Source organism: Mus caroli, unplaced genomic scaffold (assembly GCF_978045245.1).
Source record: "Mus caroli unplaced genomic scaffold, Mus_caroli_1 scaffold_9, whole genome shotgun sequence".
Lineage (NCBI taxonomy): Eukaryota > Metazoa > Chordata > Mammalia > Rodentia > Muridae > Mus > Mus caroli.
This window is the reverse complement of record NW_028227264.1, coordinates 93,986,196-94,007,315: the sequence shown is the minus strand read 5'-3', so window position 1 is coordinate 94,007,315 and position 21,120 is coordinate 93,986,196. Positions and strand designations below refer to the sequence as shown.

The following is a 21,120-nucleotide window of genomic DNA, read 5'->3' as shown; positions in this document are numbered from 1 at the left end:
ATTGGATCCAGGTCCTCAGACTTGCATAGCAAGAACTTCTCCCCACTGAGCCATCTGTATTCACAGGCACACAAACCTTTACTGTCCCCAACTCCCTCCTTTGGCCTCTCTTTGTAAAGGATACTGGAATCGTGCCTGCCTGAAATTTTCTAAATGCATCAACTAGAGTTCTCAAAACGCACATTTCAATTCCTTGAGGCAGGAGGTTGGGGAAGAGGGGAATGAAGATCCAGAATAAATGCATCAGAATTACAACCAGCTGAGTTCATTAGTTTTTAAAACTCAAAGAAAAGAAAAAAAAAAAGATAAAATAATTAAGTTCAGTCCATATGGGAAGCAGTATATTTTTAAAAACAGGTAACTATGCAAAAAAAAAAAATAGTGTTGGAACATATGGAAAGCAGCCAAGAGATTCTACCTAGTTCCAAAATCCAAAGGCAGGGAAACGAAAACCATAAAACACATTAGGAGAACACAAGCATCCTGGGCTTGCGGAGAGCAAAGGCTATCCTAAGAGACCTCCACGCCTAAGCACTTCCAAATGTCTGCATGGCAGGTCTGCTGCTATTACCCAGTGTTTTCTATGTATGTCCTATATATGTTACTATGTGTTCTCTATATGCTAGCTCTATCTATGCCCCTCCATCCTCACAGAGCATAAGCCAGCATGATTAGCAGACTTCTAAGACAGTAGCCAACATACGATCCTCCTCACCCTGGATGTCAGCAAGACTTGAGAGCCAGACGGGCCCTTACTCCATGACTAGGCTATCTTCTATGGCAAAGGGCAAGGAGTTCTCCAGACACAATTAAGGCTCCTAATCAGCTGACATAAATCAAAACAACATACGTGTCGGACCTGGCGAGCTCAAAACAAGGATCTAGAGGTAAGAGAGCCAACGGACTGGGGGCTGTAGGTCTTGAAGAAGCAAGCTGCCAGGTTGTGAGGGGGCCATGTGGCAGGGAATGGTAGACAGCCTCCGAGGGCTTCAGTATTAGAGTTGTAAGAAACATAACTTTGTGAGCAACCAGAGAGCTTGCAAAAGGCCCCCTGCGGTCTCCCTTGAGACTTCTGTCTTGCCTGACACTTTGATTTCTGGCTGATGAAACTCTCAGGGGATGTGGCTGTCTTGCACCCAGACTTCGAGCCAAGCAAACCATGGAACAATGAGCAGACTTTGTTTCAAAGATGCTCCTGTGCAATTGTTACATTGTAAGAGAAATGGATGCAGTCAGGAATAACAACACTAGGGAACCGCATGCCCATGGCAACTTCTCTAATAGATAGAAGGCTCCTGCAAATCTGCTTCTAAGTTGAGTGTGTATGTGGCCAGAATAGATAAACAGGGGGCTCACACATAGACAAATGCTTGCTCTGAGCCTATGACAACACAATCAACCTGTTGTGTTTCTAGTTCTGTGAGACTTAACCATCTGGAGGAAGTGGCTTAGAGGATACAGGGGAATGTCACTACTGTCCCCAGCAGTTTCTTGTAAAATCAAGCATTGTACAAAGTTTAAAACTTTCATATACAACCTGTCTTATTTGCAACAGAAAATAGTTGAAACTAGCCATCAGTTTCACCTAGCATATCAATAGGAACCAAAATCCCAAGAAAGCTTGGGTGTTTGAGGATGTGAGCCTCGGCTCAGTAATGTATTATTCCTGGTGGGTCTATAAATGGTTGCTTGTTGGTTTGTTTGCTGACACAGAGTGGAGAGGGGGAGGGGGAGAGGGAGGGGAGAGGGGAGAGGGGAAGTGCAATCGGGAAAGCTGTTTTGAGTAGAACCTTGGCCGTCAGCTTGGACCCACGATCTGACTTGGAGCGATTGTCTCACCAGCTCCCAGACACCCCTTCCTCAGGAACCCTCTCCAAGCCAAGGCTGGTCCTTGGCACAGTCTCATCTTGCCAGTCCCCAGAGCATCATTTGTACTGACCCATTCAACATTTACAAAGTCGCATCCATGTACCAAGGCTCCAAAGCCCAAGTGAAGAGGCCACACCACATCCCTACAGAGTACAGGATGGATGCCCACAAGCATGGAGGAACTGGTCCTCTGTGAAAGGGATCAGGTCAAGTGCTGGACTGACTGAAGGATTGATGTTATTTGAGAGACTCTTGGTTATCAGGTTAAGTAGCTGGGATTCTGTGCTAATACACTGGCAGGACTACGAACATACATTATCTCAGTTTGAATATCCAATGATTCCCCCATTGTTAAACAAATGCTTGACATCCTAGCTAGTGGGACGATTTGGGGACACTCTGGAACCTTGAGGACAAGTGGTTCTCAACCTTCCTATTGCTGTGACCCTTTCATGCAGTTCCTCATGCTGTGGTGACCCCCCAGCCATAAAATTATTTTCGTTGCTACTTCACAACTGTAATTTTGCTACTGTTATGAATCCTAATGTAAATATCTGTGTTTTCCAATGGTCTTAGGCAACCCTTGAGTAAGGGTCTGTGGTGGTTTGAACAGGTATGGCCCTACAGAGTCATGTGTTTAAATGATTGGTCCATGGGGAGTGGCACTATTAGGAGGTGTGGCCTTGTTGGAGTATGTGGTCCCTTGTTGGAGGAAGTGTGTCACTGTGGGGATGGGCTTGGGGTCTCCTATGCTCAAGCTCTGCCCACTGTGGAATCTAGTCTCCTCTTTGGTTCCTGCAGATCAAGGTATAGACCTCTCAGTTCCTTCTCCAGCGCCATATCTGCCTGCATGCTGCCATGCTTTCTGCTAGGAACCTCTGAAACTATAAGCCATGTCCAATTTGTTGTGGGTGGCCCTGATGCTGCTTGTATTCTGATGTTCTGTTTCCTCAGGAGGGGCTGCCCCCAACAAGCAGTCGATCATGTACCCAGGTGATCTCAAGTGAATCTTTTACCCATTTTAACTGGTCAATAAAGGCTAGAGCCTATGATTGGGCGGTAGTGGGGAAAGGTGTGATGGGAGGTGTTAGGGAGTGGGAGAGAGGAGAACGAGAAGGAAGTCATGATGGACAACCACATGGCCAGAAGAAACTGCAAGTAGCAAAGGGTCTTATAGCTGAGGAATAAGTTAGCATAGTGCTAGATGTGCCCAATCTAGGCACATAGCTTATAATCATAATTGTGTGGATTGTGTGCTTATATATATATATATATATATATATATATATAGGCTTATTGGGGTTGAAAATTCCAGCAACAATTGGTGTTTTTTGTGGGGCGCCATCTGTAGTGGTTTTTGATTAATTCATTCTAATCTCCCAGCAGCTACTGCCCCAATGTTGTGACTTCTCAATGAAAGACACACACTCAGCCTTATATGTAATATGCCCTATGAACTGTCATGATGGGGAAGCAGAAAGATCAGGCCTGCGAAGTGCAGGACAGAGAGACTGCCAACATGTAAGAGTCAGGGAGCTTGGCCCAGGAGGGCTGTAGGCTGGGATGGCCAGGATGGAATACAGGTTTTAGTAATTAATAACTCAGGAATATCAGAGGGGAGAGTGTGCTAGCCTCATCGAGGTTTGGGAGTGGCCCTGCCATTGAGTTGCTTCGGGCATATTAAATATATGGCATGTTCTGTGTGTGTGTGTGTGTGTGTCTTTCATTCGAAAATGCACAACATCGGGGCAGTAGCTAGGAACTCACACTGCTGCCGCAGGGAGATTGAGCAAATTAATCAAAAACTGCTACCCCAATTAAATGTCATCTTTTATACAAGTTGGCTTGGTCATGGTGCCACTTCACAGCAATAAAACCCTAACTAAGGCAGGGTTGTTCAGTACCCGCAAAGGCGTCTAGACTCACAGGCTGAGAATCACTGGTTTAGGAGAAATAGTCTAGCTAGAGGAATTAAGTCGCTGGGCGCATGTTCTTGGAGGTTGTCACTGGTCCCCAGTCCCTTCTCCTCTTTGTGTTTTTTTGCCCACCATTAAGTGAGTATTCTTTGCCACCCATCCCCACTACCATGAAGTTCTACCTCAACATAAACCCAGAATCAACAGAACCAAAGACTACAGACTCAAAAGTTAAACTAAGCAAAAGGCAGTCTTCTCTTCAGTTCCATTGCTAATGTCAGGTGCTTTCTCACGGTGACGAAGCACCTAACACACATACTTACTATAACGATAAAGCTGGAGGAGTTCATAGTCTCAGGTTATCTCTGCTTTCATTAGAAGCATCTGAAGGTGTTTCTGCCTGAGCCTCTACAGTAGAGCACGCCCCTTCCCTATGCCTGCAGATGAGTGCCTGAGAACACTAGGACGCACACAGTCTTCCTGAAGCACGGTGTCTCATCAGGGAGAGTCAACAGAGGCACACTTGCCTTCTTCTCATCTAGAATGCACGTGAGCACCTCACCCCAGCAACTGGCCATGCTCCAGTGGGCCACAGCCCTCAGTAGTGCTTGTTCTACGTGCAGATCCTGAAATGCATGAGACTGTTACATTTCTTCTGTCTCCGCAGAGTCCCTTGTTGCTTTTTCCACTGGGCTCGCAAGCCCTTTGCCTGATGCCAGAACAACCATCAGCTCTTACTGAATGGGCCTCACACTGTCAGATAAATGGAGATCCATGCCAGCCAGTGATTCATCCTCAAACAGAGGGCACCTGTTCCAATCAGTGAGATTAAAATAGTACATCGATGACTATCTGAAGTCAAGTTTGGCCTTTCATGGTGATCACAATAGATTTACAAGGCAGACAGAGGGACTTCTGACCCCCTGGCCCCTCATACAAATGCAAACATTTAGGTTAACCATTTTAGGTGCTACAGCGTAGCTTTCAGTTAGGGCATGACTTTTGGACAACAGTCACACATCAGAGACTGCTTCTCAGTTAGGTCATGATTTTGGACAACTCCACTCCAGACATCACTCAACTGCCTCGCATTCCAAGTCAACATACACAGAGTAATTGTGTTCACTCTGACCCCACGCCGCTTAGAATTTCCCTTCGCCTCACAATCTGGGTATGATCTTTGAACTTTATCATCCTCCATCTTCTAGGGGTTCTGCTCTTTAGCAGAAGATCTTCCACTGCCTGCCTCAGTTTCTCTCGGGTCACTATTAGCCCAAAGAGAGCATCGTGAAGATGCCCACAGCCTGGGGTGAACACAACTCCTTCCCAACCTCCTTCAAGGATTCCCACCGGGGAGGCTACCGTCCACCTACCACAATGGGTATCTGCTCATTCCAAACAGCACTTGTGTTAGGCTAATTAGTCTCTCTACCTGGCTTGGTACACAAAGAATCTGAGGTGTGTAACAGAAAACACACATGTAGAAGTGTCTGAATTATGATGGTTTGATGTGTATGGTTTCTCAACTTTTGAAAAAGTAGGAAAGCGATTTGCATGCCATAGAACCAAACTGAGGATGGTAGCATTTTCCCCCACGTCCACAGAGTTGGTAATCCACCAACTACGTCCACCGGGTTCCCTCCAGGTCACCCCAGTGTAAGCTAAAAACTAAGCTAATAACAACAGTAGAAATGCATTGAAAGTACCAAACCTAAGAGCTTAGCCTTGGCTACCTTGAAGGTGCTCTTGACTTTCAGAGTTGCCTACGGTAAAGGAAACTGACCTCATAAAGCCCGTGCTGAAAGCGGAATGGCTCGTGTAGTCTCCTGGATACTGTACCGAAAGAGAAACCAGAACCAGGTTATTCGAGTATGCTTCCCTACCACAGTGAAGTCAAAACCAAAACCAAACCAAACAACAACTACTTACTGAACGATTGATGGTCTCTGTGCATAATACAAACAAATGTATGCAAAAGAGCACACAATCAAAACAAGGGGGGGGGGAACAAAACAAACAGAAAAAAATTAAAAGAGGAATCGAATATCTCACTCAGTTCCACTGAAATTTGGATTTGAGTTTCTTACTGGGCAAAGCTGGGAAAATGTGCTTCTGAGCATCTTCTAGTCCAATATGTCCACTAAGTATTTCAGGACAGGATGTGGGACCAGCTGCTCTGAGATTAGTACTTTCCTACAGATGGCCAGAGGCAAAACCATCCAACAACAGGAGGGGGGTGAGGAGGTTTCTCTTTTTAAGCCTCAACTCAATCTGGCTGATCCAGTCTAGGAGAAAGGCAGGGCAGAGACTCCCACAAAAGCCCCACCCCTTGCTCACAGCTCACTCTGGGACTGCAGGCCTCAAATTCAGACAGCACTTAGCATAGTCACGGTGACATTAAAAAAAAATAATAATAATAAATTGAAGATTTAAAGAGTGAGCTGATTTAGAAATATTAAGTAAATAATAGTGCTGATGGCATCAAGCTGGGTGTGGGTGGCGTGGGGATGGCTGAAGTCTGGGAAACTCTGTGGTAGGCCGTGAGTGACTCAATCAACACGATACCTGTCAGCATTTTTTTCTAATGCCACTTCCAGTGGTGGGTCACACAGCTGGTAGGTAGAGGGGACATTCAAGTCCATGCTCTCAACCATTGATTTGTTCCTCAAAATTGGGAACCTGCCTGGAGGGTGTCATCACAGACAAAGAAGGTGTAACCCAGTGCTTAAGAAGTGTGCCTCTAACGTGATGGGGAAGGAAGTAGCTGAGGAAATGTACCAGGAGTGTGGCTCTGGGCCTGGCCATATGGCAAAGTACTCACTGGAAATGACAGGGAGGGAGAACTACATCTGACAGATAGACTTGAAGGTGCATCTAGGTCTAGCATTTAGGTAGACATGTCTGGCACTACGCAGGAAGAGTAAGGTGCAGCACTTAGGTAGAAATGTCTAGTCCTCTACAGTAAGGCATAGCACAGATGTCTGGTGCTAAAGAGTAGAAGCCGCATTTCACTCCAGGCTAGGGTCAAGTCAGTGAACACGGCAGAAGTCCGTGTACAGAGTCACTGGGGTCTGACACTTTGTCTGCCATCTCTCAGCAGGCCATTTGATGCTCTGTCTATTCTCCCTCCCCCCCCCCACCCCTGCAATGAAGCAGGCAACGTATTCCCTAGCCAAGAACCAGAGTGGTTTGGGGGCTGAGTTTAAGACTTGGCTGTAAATGTATACACACACACACATATATATGTGTGTGTGTGTGTATATATGTGTGTATATATATACATATTCATATACATATACACACATATATATATGTATATATATATATATGTATATATATATATATATATATGCAGGTCAAATGTTCTCAATCAAAAACTCAAAACATTCTGACATGTTGGTTTTGGATACCAGCATGATGCAACACGTAGAAAATGCCAAACCTGAACTTTCATGTGATGGGCCACATAACATGGGCATGTAAATATGACATAAAAGGATCTTTAGGCTATGTATATACAGGTGTATATGAAACCTAAATAGTTTGAGTTTAGACTTGAGTGCCAAAGCCTTCAAGGTATTTTGTGATGCATTCGCAAATACTCCAGAATCCAAAGAAAATCCACAATCTGAACCACTTTTGATCCGAAGCACTCCAGGTATTCAACTTTCGGTCTGTGCACCGACAACAGGGGCTGCTGAGCACAGGAGGTGCTAGAAGATTCTCTGGATGGGAGGCTCACGGAACCAGATGCTTCAGAGGCGACGGTAGCCAGGTGGGAGGGATTTCGAGCTGCATGCCTGCAGAATGCACGCTGCACTGAACGGCCTGTGCATCTGTGTATCATTCCCCGCTTCCTGTCCCAGCTGGCAAGCAGCCAAGACCAGGATGAGCTCACTCCGCTGAACTTTATACGGAAAACACAAAGATGCTGAAAGGGGGCCTTGAGAAAGATGCTTTGAAACGGCGAGGATCCCGTGCAGCCATGTGGCTTTGTACGTTTGCTGTGGCTTCTCTTCCTCCTTCCCCCCCACAAAACTGCAAACAAACTCAGGTTACTGATCTAACACTAAATCACTCAACTACATGGCTGTTACCTAGAAAAGCCCCCAGGCTTTTAAGTCCACTCAATGAATTCTTCACTGAAAACAAGTGTGTGTGTGTGTGTGCTTGTGGCGGCGTATATGCTCATACATGTGTGGCCCTGTGGGGGTGTGTGCATTGGCAGGGTATATGCTCATGCATGTGTGGGCGTGTGGGGGTGTGTGCATTGGCAGGGTACACGCTCATGTATGTGTGGGAGTGTGGGAATGTGCATTTACAAAGAACAGAGATGTATGTCAGGTGTCTTCCCTTATCATTCGCCACCTTATGCCGTTTCTTTGATTTTAAGATTACATTTATTTGCAAACATTTATTTAGGGGAGGGCATGAGTATGCCACAGCAATATATGAGAATCAGAAGACAACTTGTGGGAGTCAGTTCTCTCCTTTCACCATGTGGGTGTCAGGGATTGAATTCAGGACATTAGGCTTGGCAGCAATCACTGTTACCCACTGAGCCATCTCATCAGCCCCCTTCCCCCTTTTTGAAGACAGCACTCTGACTGAATGTGAGCCTTGCTGTTTCCTAACCACCAGGCTGTCTGGCAAGTAAACTCCCAGGATCTGACCTCCTCTGCCCTGTAACTCTAGAGTGACAGGCTCTGTAAGCCATGCCCAGCTTTTATACAAGTTATTAACCTGAAATAAATCCAGGTCCCTTTGTTGTCCTAGCAAGCATACTAACCCAGTGAGCCACCTCCCAAGTCCCTCCACCCAAAGTAATTTTATGTTCATTCTCCCTAGGTTAATTTAGATAACTTTCCTATAAACTTAGCAATTAACTTGGCGGGGCCTGAGTTCAAGCCCCAGCAGTATACATAGTATGTATTTTAAAATATGTACTTGATTTAAAACAGACATTTGACATGTGTTTGTTTTAAATATACACATATATTTTTAAAGCAATTATTTTTAAAGGGATTCCCTGTTAAGATAGAAAATAGTCAGTCCCAACCAGTCTGTATTAGTTATAGAATTTTACTGGTTATAGTTTGAGTGACACACTTTTCCACTTGTGCTAATGGAATGGTCTGGAGCTAAAGTTGAAATTCCCTTCCAGGGTCAGGGGTTGGGAGGGTCAATGGCAGAGTATATGTTTACCATATGTAAGGGCCCTAGGTACAATCCCCAGCACATATATATATATATATATATATATATATATATTCACTTCAACATCTAACATGGCAAACTTTGGGGTCTAAACTCCCAACCCTGCACCATATGAGTATGGGCTGTCTGTCCACCAAAATAAAGGACCTCCTAAAGGTGCTGGTGTGGCCCCTGGGTTATTGATTTCCAGTTCATCTGAATCACTCTCCTTTATACTCCTCGTGTGTCTTTAGAGCTGAGACATGCAAGGACCCTCACTGAATGCCATGCATTTCCAGAAGCCAACACTAAAAAGATCTGCCCTCTGCAGAGCGTGCAGAGTGCTGGCTACACCACCACCCCGGGTTCCACACAAAGACAACCCCTGAAGTGGCAGTCAGCAGTACTTCCTTCCACCTTAGGGGTCACTGATCATCTGACAGGGGTTGGGCCGAATGCTGCAGATGCCTGGCGCATCGCCTAATGCGTGCAACAGTTCTTCAGGGGAAGCGCCCTGACAGACAGCCTCTGTAGAAAGGTAACTGAGGCCCCGTGCCCATGAGCTCACGACAGGGATCCAACCACGGTGGAAACTCTAGAACCAGCAGCCTGAACCACTCTGGTGTGCTTCCTCAGAGTGTGGCGAGGGAAACACTCGAGAGGCTTGTTTCGAGGGACTTCCCAGGAGATTGCCTGGTGACGACACGTGGGACACAGAGAACAAGAGTGAACGGTCATCTTAGCCAGGAAACAGATTTGCAGGCACCGTCTGGACTCAACACTCACAGGAACCTTTACCATGCACCACGCTCATCCATGGCCCACCCTCTGAAGACCCAATATCAGGCTAAAAGAGAAGTCCCCAATTTTAAAAAATTATGTATTTGGTAGGGGTGCTTTACCGTGTGTATGTTTGTGTAGTGTGTGTACACACAGTGCCCTTGGAAGCCAGAAGAGAGTGTCAGATTCCCTGCTACAAGAGGTGCAGATGGTTCTGAGCTACCCTGAGGCTACTGGGATTCAGACCAGGGTCCTCTGGACTAGTCTCCAGAACTCACAGCCTCTGAGAAATCTCTCCAACCCTGCTTGAGTTACCTTAAACTATGACCTTACTTAATACCCTTTACGACTTCTCCACACTCCTAAACAGAATCCTTCCCCTGGGCATTATAAAAAGTCCACAAGTTACCATTCCATATCATTCATTCAAAAACTTTACTTGGAACACAGGACTAGGCACCAACGGACAGAAAGGAGCATGTCATAATAAGAGTCTAGAATACGCAAGAGAGAAGGTGCTTTGAGGGAGCTGGGCACAGCTCGCTCTCTCTCAGAGCAGCCAAGTGGGTTACCAGGATGGAGCTGCTTAAGGTGTCCATTCAGATGATCAAGACATCAGAATTCACCCCAGGGGCCACCAGGGAAGTGGTTAAGACCAAGCAATCTCCACTTAGAAGACCAGAGGGGAGCCTGGAACTGAAGCACCCACCCACTCACTTGTCCTGATATGCATGATGTGAGTGGTGTGTGCTGGCTACTGTTGTCACTACATCCTTTCCACGCATGTTCTTTTTGCCTCATTGAAGACAGATGCTCAACAAGTCCAACACTTCCCTTCAGCTCGCACCCCCCACCCAACCCCCACATCATCTGTGCAGTGGCTAGAAGATGCACAACGCATGCACACTGATGTTCCTTTGAGAAGGAATGAAAAGTCCTGATTCTGATTCACACCATTCAGTGAATCATAGCTCCTTTGTCTTTTTCTCTCACCACCCCCTCCACCGAAAACACACACACACACACACAATTAGGAAACAGTGAGGCTAAAAACACACTGCACTGCCGATTCTCTGGGAGACGGGAGATGCGGGGGGTTGGGGGGGGAGGGATTTTCATCTGGGACTCTGGGTTTTTGGCTCCGGGAATCCTGGAAGCATCTAAAGGAAAACATATTTTGAGATCCAACTTGATGGCAGCTGTCTTGCTGTCTTGCCACTCTGCAGCGGATGTGACAGGCATGTGTGAGCTACTGGTGGCGGCTGGCAAGTCAGTCAGTCATCTCTGAAGGGAGAGCCAGTGAGCCTGCGGCAAAGCATGGCTCCAAACAAAACAAAACAACAACAACAATAACAACAACAACAAAACATATGCACCATCAACCTACCCCTCCTAATGTGAACAAATTGACTTAGGACTCGCTATGATCATGGCAAAAGTTTCTTTGCTTAACTCTAGAATGAAACAAAACACTGATTAAAGTGGTCCTTACAAACTACTCATCGTGCCACCTCCCTGGGCCGGGGCACCTACAAGAGTCAGGTTCCATCTGCCCTACTTCCTTCCCCTGGAACAAGCAAGCAATCGACTCACTCTTGCTCAGCTAGCTCCCCTGGGAGGGCCACAACACCTCCCTCTTCCTGACAGCCTCTGGCTATCATTCAGCACCCATGGGGAATTTTCCCAGTATGTGACAGGTGTGGCCCTGGGGCTCCACACAGGTTCTGCTTCAGGCCTCAGACACTTCTGTATTTATTATGACCAAGTCTTTCTGTGAAAGGCCTACATTGCTGTGGGCCACAGTATACATAAGATATACCCACCAGGTACCAAGCTACCAGGGAGACCGGGAGTGTTAACTTACTCCAGAGTTCTTTCTGATGTGCAGAACCTGCAGCTGGGGCACAAAAGATGCTCAGTGGGTTTGTCACAAAAGTAGGTGTCTTTTAATTTTCAGGCTCGTGGGGCCTCCTGATAACATTGTATAAATATATAAATAAATAAACAAAATAAGCTCGCCACCTATTGGATTCTTATTAGGCACCTCAGGTTTTATGGGCCTTACTGCCATCCATTCCTTATACCACCCCTATTACACAGAAGAATCTAAAGCAAGGGATGATCAGAGGGTCCAAGCAAGCCACACTAGAGCGGGCAAGCCTGATGAAGGGGAGTCTGTGAGAAAAACAGTCTAGTCCTCCCTTGGAGGCTTGATAAAATAGAAATAGTTAAAGCCCTAAGTGGGTTAAGGACCAACTGCAGAGATGTCCAAGAAAGCCCCATGGTTGACAGTGTAATAGGGGAAATCGGGAGAGTCATGCCAAGGGGTCCTAGCATTCTAACAGCAAGAAAAAAAAATCCCCTTCACATACAGAAGAAAGCAGTAGCAATCACACAACTGTCAACTAAAAGAACAAACAACATCTTATTTAAGATTCAAATTCACAATGTAAGGAATGGGCTGATGCCCCAAGTTCTCTTGGTGTCCCCCTACTGTGATGGTTTGTATATGCTCAGCCTAGGGAGTGGCACTACTAGAAGGTGTGGCCCTATTGGAGTGGGCATGGCCTTGTTGGAGTAGGTGTGTTGCTGTGAGTGTGGGCTTTAAGACCCTCATCCTAGCTTCCTGGAAGCCAATATTCTGCTAGCAGTCTTCAGATGAAGATGTAGAACTCTCAACTTCTCCTGAGCCATGTCTGGATGCTGCCATGCTTCTGCCTTGATGTCAACAACTAAAAGCATTATTATCTGTTAGGATTTGTCCTCTCTGGGTACCAACTGTACTTAGGAAGACCTTTCACATTGCAGTGCTCTGTACAGGGTGGGTAGAATTTTAAGTATTGGACTGAACCTCTGAACCTGTAAGCCAGCCCCAATTAAATGTTGTCCTTTATAAGACTTGCATTGGTCATGGTGTCTGTTGACAGCAGTAAAACCCTAAGACACCTACCATCTCCAGTAGGGACTAGAGTCTCAGAAAAGTTATTTGGGGCCTTGTCCTGGTGATCAACCAGTTGAGAGCTATGTCTCTGTCCTTAGAGCTCCAATAGTTTGTAGGAGGTTGGTCTAGTTCAGCTTGTATTCAAATGCTGAATTCTGTACCCCAAGGCAAGCAGATCCACACACATCTGTTATGTGAACCTTGCCCCTCCCCCAAGTTATCCATGATTGGTTAATAAAGATGTCTACAGCCTGGGCTGGGCAGTAGAGTAGGCAGAGCGAGGGTTCTGGACTTGAGGTCTCAAGCAGGGACCAAGAGAAGAAAGGATACTGGGGTGGGGGTGGGAAGAAGCCACCCTGGGGTAGGTGAATCACGAGCTCATGACCATGAGGACCAGGCTGTTAGAGTAGGAGTGGCCCCAGTGGAACATGAAAAGTGATATCTCAGGGTGGATATCTGGAGGTTACTGACAAGGAAGTAACAAAATAGCACAGAGGGTTGATATCTGCCCAGCACTAGTGCTTTAAGGCCAATTATAAATATAAAGGTGTTTGTGTCTTTTATTTGGGAACTAAATAATCTAAGGTGGGGTAGAAACCCCCAAATAATATTTACATATTCAATAATATTCAACAACAGTTCCTAGCTGCACCCAAGTGGCTAAAGGGAACGCTAAGTGGCCTTAGGAAACATTTAAAGTGACAACCAACTAGCAAAAGAAAAAAAAAAAAACTGGACTCACATAATTAACAAAATCTAGCTAAGATGTGGAAGACAGACTGCCTATATTCTTAATATAGGTTTTGGTGACAGGCTCTGACTATCTAGGGCATAAAGGAAAAATAAAACAACACAGGCTCTATGTATGCTCTTTCTTTTAAAGAAGAAAGATGTTATGTGTGTCAAGTTAACAAGCATCATTCTTTAGTTTTACAAAGATGAAGTTTAAAACTGTGAATGAGTCTGGCCTTTCAGCTTTACTACAGTCAAAAAAAAAAAATTGCCATTTGTTACATTACAGTTTTTGCTAAGGGGGAGGGAGGGGAGGAGAATGTAGGTTAGTCTACCTGGCTGTAAAAATAGATCTCTGCAATACTAAAGTGGTCCCCTGTCTCATTACCATCTAGTCTCAAAGGGTTAAATACGCCCAGCAAAAGTGATGCGTGTTTTCCCAGTTACCTCAAGGGGAATCTTTTAAATGACCGTTGTTAATCAACAAGGTGTTTGGGGGTAGGAAACTACCCATTCTTGAAAGGTTAGTCACCTCTGCATCCACCCCAGTAATTATCTGCATTTTTTAAAAAAAGCTAGTTTGCCAGGGGCAGGGATTCTTTTCTAAATCCTAGTTTGTTTCCAATGAGAGAGTAACACGAAGAACTTTAAGCCCTTCTGAGGCTGGGTGCTTTCCTTTTGTACAGCGTGCTTTTCTGGGTGTAATAAGAGGATGCTTTTTTATAGCTATATCAAACTGAGTTCCACAGAGGAGCAGCCAGATCACCTAATGGGGTGCTGCCTTCTGCCACAGCAAAATTGCTTTTGCTGTGCCTTCAACAGACTTATTGCAGCCTTGAGGAGGGATGCAAAATTACACCAGCCCCACTAGAGAAAAGTTCTTTTTTTTTTTTCTTTTTTTTTTTTTTTTTGGTTTTTCGAGACAGGGTTTCTCTGTGTAGCCCTGGCTGTCCTGGAACTCACTTTGTAGACCAGGCTGGCCTCAAACTCAGAAATCCGCCTGCCTCTGCCTCTGCCTCCCGAGTGCTGGGAGGTAGCTCTCCGGATGCCTTGATGTCTCCACAGGAAAGCAGACCAAAAACAAAACAAAACAAAACAAACCTAAAAGCAATGCCAGTTGTGGCAGTGCATGCGTATAACCCCAGCATTCAGAAGGCTAAGACAAGAGGATCCTGGGTTGCTGGCCAGCTTGAGCTACACAAGGAGACCTTGTTTCAAAAACAACCCCAAAACAATAGCAAAAAATAAAAACAAACAAACAAAAAAAAACCCAACTAAAAGCAGACAGTCCAGAAGGCTAAATCTGGATCACTAGGAGGACCTTGAACTGTAATCTGGGCCACTCAACTCCTGCCCCGCCCCCCCTTGTCCTCCCCCCTCCCCCCATGTCTTCTGCTCTTCACTAGATTTCATCTGCCCAGTGGACTAATTACAGAGACTAGTCAGTACATCCATCACCTAACTCAGTTGTACTGCACAGTTTACTTGCAAATCCAGTATCTCCTGATAATGTAACAAGTAGAACATGGTGAGCAGGATTTTTAAGGAAAAAAATAAATCCCCTTGACATGATGTCTTGGTCACTTTAAGGAGAGACAGGTGTGGGGGAGACGCTGGAGTTCAGCTAGTCTTTCCATTTCCCACCTGAGTGTGTGAGCACCAGTTCCCACCTCTACCTGACCCGCAACAACTCTTTGAATTTTGGAAAGCTCATTCCAAGTTTGTCAACAAGCTCACCAGCCCCCAGGAGTTACCAACCCTGCTTGCTTACAGAGACCATTAAGTTATGACAACCCAGGCTCTCAAATTATCTTAGCATTACAGTCTCACCTGTGACTGCTCTATTACATTTGTCCCCCACCCCCACCGGGCTACAAATGTTTTCTGAAAAAAGACCGTTCCTTCAGTCAGCTGGGTTCGCGAGTAGTTGCCCTCCCAAGCAAACTTCTGACTGCAGATAACCAAAACTCTAAATGTTTTTCTTAGGGAGTTTGGGAATACTTTCCTGGTGCACTGTTATGAAAACTTCTAATGAAACCGAGAAAGAGTCGGTCGATGCAGGAGCGATTCCACCAAACACATTAAATTTGTGGGGTTTCTTTTAAATCATTTTTTCCTAAATTAAGAGGAGCTAAAGTGAAAAGAGAAATGAGGTAAACATGCCACTTCTGGGAGAATCGATTACTGTTTCAAATTGTGACTGCATACCCACATTATATATAAGGGACCCCTGCATACGCCTATCACTTATGGCCGCAACTTGATCTTAGAGGTGGAAGGGTAGAAATTCTGCCCGTTCTATCTCTACGAACTTTATACAAGAAAGCCGACATCGAATCCCCAGTTCCTCGGACAAGCCAGAAGTTGGGAGGCTCAGAGAACAACTCCAGGTGTCGCCTGCCAGAGTGGAGGAGGTGCTGTTTCAAATGGCACTTTAGTCGGTCAAAGAGAAGGGATGGGGGGGGGGGGGCGTGGGGGTGGTGGTCACATCCTTGCTGGACACTTGAGCTTCCCAAAAGGGAAAGTGTTCCTCAGGAGGGGCCCAGAGCTGGGGCTGTGGCCTCCGTCTTTATAGTGAAGCCCTCCATGGCCGGTCTCCACAGCTTGCTCTGAAGAGCTATTTTCGCTCACAGCCAAAATCAGCAACAGCAAATTACGCTGCAAACCGTGGCGAAGGCGCCCGCTCTGCACGGCTCCCAACTCCGGAGCGTCCATGCCGAGATCGACTTTTGATCTGGGCAGCGCGTCCCGGGCGCACAGTGCAGGGGACTCGGCTGCCAGGCTGGGGACGCAGCAGCAATGCAGAGCCCTGCAGGTGGCTGTGCCGGGAGGGAGCCAGACCCTAGGAGTCCCGGGGACCGGGCAGGCAGCGTGCGCTCTCTGGCGGGGAGGAGAGCCGGGCGACACCGTCGTGGAATAGGGCTGGCTAGCCTCCGATTCCAGCGGTGGCCCAGCGTCCCCGGGCCGCAGGTTTCCCCTGGACCTTCCCGGCCGGGAGAGGCCGGCGATGGGTTCCACGGTGCCGAGCCTCCGAGCCGACCCGGCCCGCGCCCTCCCCACGCAGACTCGCACCCCCGCGCCGCCCTGCCTGCGCCCTCACCCGGCTCTTGCAGCGGTGGTGCCGGCCGGGGTCCGAGTAGGTCCGGTCCACGGTGAGCGCCGTGTCGCTGCCCGGCATGTCTGCGCTTAGACTGACAACTTTGCGTCCTCCAGGGCTGCCGCTCCACTCGGCGCCGGGTGGCAGCTACCGGCCGTGCTCCGCTCACCCTCGCCCGGGAGCCGCGGCCGAGGGGGTGGCGCGGGCGGCTGCAGCTGCTGCCGACACCCCGCGGCCCTGCGCCGCCGCCCGGGTGGGGAGGCGGGCGACAGTCTCCGCCCCTTCCCCCGCCCCTGCGCCCCGCGCGGCGCCTAGACCCGCTCCAGGTGCCGGGCTCAGCTGCCCTCCCTGCCTGCGAACGGGGCCCACGCGCTCCCACGCCTCCCCCGGCTCAGATGAACGACGCCGGCACAGGTTATGGACCCACTTGAGTGTGATAAAATAGACGGGTTTGAGCACACAGGAGGTTGCCGGATGCCTTAATGAGATGTACATACATATTTCACTCAACAGGCACACTTACTTGCTGGACAGCTTTCCTGGACCTGGACAGTGGGCTAAGGATTCCAGGACGGAGGGGCATTTTCCCATCTAGTATTCCACGGAGCGGCACTCCCACTGTGTTGTGTATCTTAATTGTGCTTGTGTGACTCACTGTGTTGTAAGCTACTTTGAAACCGGGACATCTTTCCACTTGAGCGTTCTCTAGTCCCAGCGAGTGCTCCCTGCCCACAAGGAATTTGGAATCTGAAGAGAAAAAGTACTGATTGGTAATCAATGCGGTATCGGTTGCCTAACCCCCAAATTCACTACACAAGGTCCGGTGGTTTTTGTCAGACGTGCACCCTGAGACCGGATTGGCAGGTTTTAAATCACTGATCCTAACAGGCTCAGAGTGCAGTGTGATCTGCCTACAGGGAGGGGAGGAGGTGTTTATCCCCCTAGCTGGCTGAGAGAAAACAGGTCTGTGCATTTGGGGGGGGGGGAGAAAAAAAAACCTCAAGGTGTCGGTTTAGTGGGTGTCTTCAGGCAAAAAGGGATCAGGTAGAAGAACGGAGAGTCGGGGGTAGGGGGTGGGTGGGGGGAATGTACTTTCAACATTAAGAAGTTCAGCTTTGTTCTGTGGGTGTTTGGCAAGCTGCTGGGCTCCCTGAAGATCAGGGTGGAAGTCTAAGACATCTATCTGATAGTCCTGTGAGAGGCATTGATGAAAGATAAAGAACTCTCGATAGGAGGCCATTTCAAAGACTGAGGACAACCTGACCTATGTGTCATTCACTCACAAGCAGACCAGGGAACCAAGCATGTCGACTTAGTGGAGTATTAGACAAGTGTAGCAGTTGCGATGGCCCTCTGCGAAGTCATTTCTAGCATCTAGAGTTAAGAGAAGAAAAGCAAGGTGCAGGAGAATATAGTGTTCTACCATTTATTGAAAGTGCAATGTGCATCGTATCTATATAGAGAAATATAGATAGATACATATACATACATACATGCACATAAATGTAGATATATGCTTGTGCTTATATATACAGGGCACATTTCTGACAGGATTTAAAAAAAAGTTACAGGAATAAGTGAACAAGCAGCTTAAGTTGGGAAAGGAGAACTGGGCAGCTACAGGGCAGATAGGAGGATTATTTGTTTATTGATCGTTTTTCACTAAGTGTACATCTTAAATGTGGCCACAAAGGTAGAGTAAATTATTAAAACTTAAAAAGAATCAGAAACCTAATTTAAAGCCATTTAAAGGGGTAAAGAACCTTTAAAATAAAATATGTGTGTGTGTGTGTATAAAATGTGTGTGTGTGTGTGAGAGTGATTTCAGTTATGATGTCCAGAGAAGCTTTTGTGATAGAGCAATATTTGAGCAGAGCCTTAGGGAGTGACAATGTTTGTATGAGGAATGCAGACTTAGGAAGTGAGAGAGACCATAATGTATGTGATGGTTTGAATGAGAATGCCCCATAGGCTCATCGATTTGAAGGCTTGGTCACCAGGGAGTGACACCATTTGAAAGGTTTTGGAATGTGTCTTCCTTGGAAGTGAGTCACTGGGAGTGAGATTTGAGGTTTCAAAAGCCTATTCCACATCTAGTGTCTCTCTCTTCCAGATGTAGAACTCTCAGCTCCTTCTCCAGCATCACATCTACCTGCATGCTGCCATGCTGCTGTCCATGACGACAACGGACTAAACCTCTGAACCTGTAAAGCCAGCACCAATTAAATACTTCCTTATTGAGGTTTGGTCTGTTGCTATGTATTGTAATGCTAAATTCTGTACCTGAAGTTTTTGTTGTGCAAACCTTGTTCCTTAATATAAAACTATTGGTTAAATAAAAATGGCTACAACCAATTACTTGAGAGATTAGAGGTAGGTGGGTTTTGAGTTACCTGGTTGGAGATTGTAGAGAGGGAGAGAAGGATGCAGGAGGAGGAGGGGAAGGGGAAGGGGGAGGGGGAGGGGGAGGAGGAGGAGGAAGAGGAAGAGGAGGAAGGGGAAGAGAAGGAAGAGGAGGAGGGAGGAGAAGGAAGAGGAGGAGGAGGCAGAAGCTGCCCCAAGAGGAGATGGACCATGAGCACATGGCCAGGAGAACCAGCCAGTACTTGGGGTACACTGCTGGGGTAGTAGCCAGGCCAGCAGTTAGAAAAGTAAATTAGGTGTTACCCCTTAGTAATTGTCAAAGCCAAATAAAATGATCATAGTCTGAGTCTCTTCATTCATAAGCCAGACGGGGATAAGTGTAAATTGGTTTCACTACACTTCTTATAAGCCGTGGTCAGTGTGTGTCTTCACAGCAATGAAACACTCACCAAGACAAGCAGGAGTCTAGGAATTTCACACACATGAACATGTCAAAAGACTTGCAGCAGGCACACTGAGAGGAGCTCAAGGAAGAACAAGGAGGAGGACCATGTTCCCTCTGGGGCACATAGAGGATGAGGTGGGAGGGGCTGTCTCAGAGAATGAGACCCTTGTAGGCCATTTTCGGAACTTTGACTTTCATCCAGAGAAAGACAGAAGTTTATGAAAAATGACAGAAGTTTAAGAAATCCATGGCATAATTTGCCTTTTTCACATAGGAGAAGAGAGATTCGCTCACATCATAGACAAAAAATCAATACCAGGTAGGATTTAAAAGCAAGAGTCTTGGAGGGTAAAAGCTTGGGTGTAAGAGTGGTGGCCTGAATTCAGTGCCTGGAACCCACGTGGTAGACAGATTCTCGAAAAGTGCTCTCCTGATCTCTATACATACAGCTTGGCACCCATGCAGGTGTACACTCATGCACAATACACACACACACACACACACACACACACACACACACACGGTAAAATTCTATTTTAAAGACAAAGAAAACAAACTTATAACTTCTTTTTTTCAAAAGAAAATTGGAGATCATTTTATCCCAAATCACAAAAAGCAGGTTTCCCAAAGCATAAATACCAAATATTTATCAGCATTAAAAAAAAAAAAGCTAACAACATTTAAAACATCCTTCTGTCTAGAAGAAGAAATAGTAAAGTGAGAACAGGAGTCACAGACTAAACCCCAGCTTTGAATTTCACAAACACTCCTGGGAAACAAAGAAAGCAAGCCACAGAAAACTGCAAGCATTCTGTGCTACAAAAACAAAATTTACAAAAAATTATAGTTCAGGGAAACAACTTATTCTGTTAGGAAAACAAAGTTGTCCCATGAAAATTATTGAGAAACATACAAGCAATGTAAACTTAACTTTTACATACATACTCTTTCAAGATTAAATTTGTAAAGGCCACAGCAGGCATTGTGGTTCATACCATTAAACCCGGGACTTAGGAGACAGAGGACAGCTCTCCTCTACATAGCGAGTTCAGAGTGTATAAAGGAAAGAGTTACCCCCCTTTTATCTTCCATTTTAATTAAACTATACAGAAAGTACTCCCTTTGGGGAAGATATTTCTAGAACTAAACCCAGAGCTTTTCTTCCTTAAGGTTTATAGCTAGAGAGAGCAAAAGAAAGAATACTTACTGTTTTTAAAATTTATTCAAATGATTCAAGGTAAATACATTATGCGCAGATATATATCTGATCGCAAAATTTGAAGATGTTTAGATTGGGGTTCCCCGTGGTGGTTTGAAAGAAAATGGCCCCTATAGGCCCATAGGGAGTGGCACTATTAGGAGGTGTGACCTTGTTGGAGTGGGTGTGGCCTTGTTGGAGGAAGTGTGTCACTGTGGGGGTGGGCTTTCAGGTCTCTTATGCTCAAACTATGCCCAATGTGGCTTACATATCTGCTGCCTGTGGATCAAGGTGTAGAACTCTCTGATCCTTCCTCAGTACTATGTCTGTCTGCACATCACCATGATAATAGCAGACTAAACCTCTGAACTGTAAGCTAGCTCCAATTAAATGTTTTCCTTCATGAGACTTACCATGGTCATGGAATCTCTTCACAGCAATAGACACCCTAACTAAGACAGGACCCAAAAGCCGTGTAGCCTAATGCAAGCAAAACTGTAAGCTTTTAACTACTTGGTGTATTGCCAACTGCAAATGACCACCCTTTCAGTTAGCTTCTGATATAGTATAATCCATATGACT

General features: G+C 46.3%; 1 protein-coding gene across 5 annotated transcripts in view; it reads right to left on the bottom strand.

Moving 5' to 3' along the window:
- The window catches only part of Tmcc3 (transmembrane and coiled-coil domain family 3), a 269,948-nt gene that overhangs the window by 58,041 nt on the left and 190,787 nt on the right, over nt 1–21,120 (bottom strand). Inside the window, exon 1 of one of the 5 annotated variants that reach the window (XM_021174096.3) lies at nt 16,535–16,770. The exons of the other annotated variants lie outside the window; for them this stretch is intronic. Within the exon in view, the coding sequence (XP_021029755.1) occupies nt 16,535–16,612 (78 nt within the window). The 5' untranslated portion in view covers nt 16,613–16,770. Of the gene's footprint in view, nt 1–16,534; nt 16,771–21,120 lie in introns of those variants that run through there. 5 annotated transcript variants of the gene reach the window in all.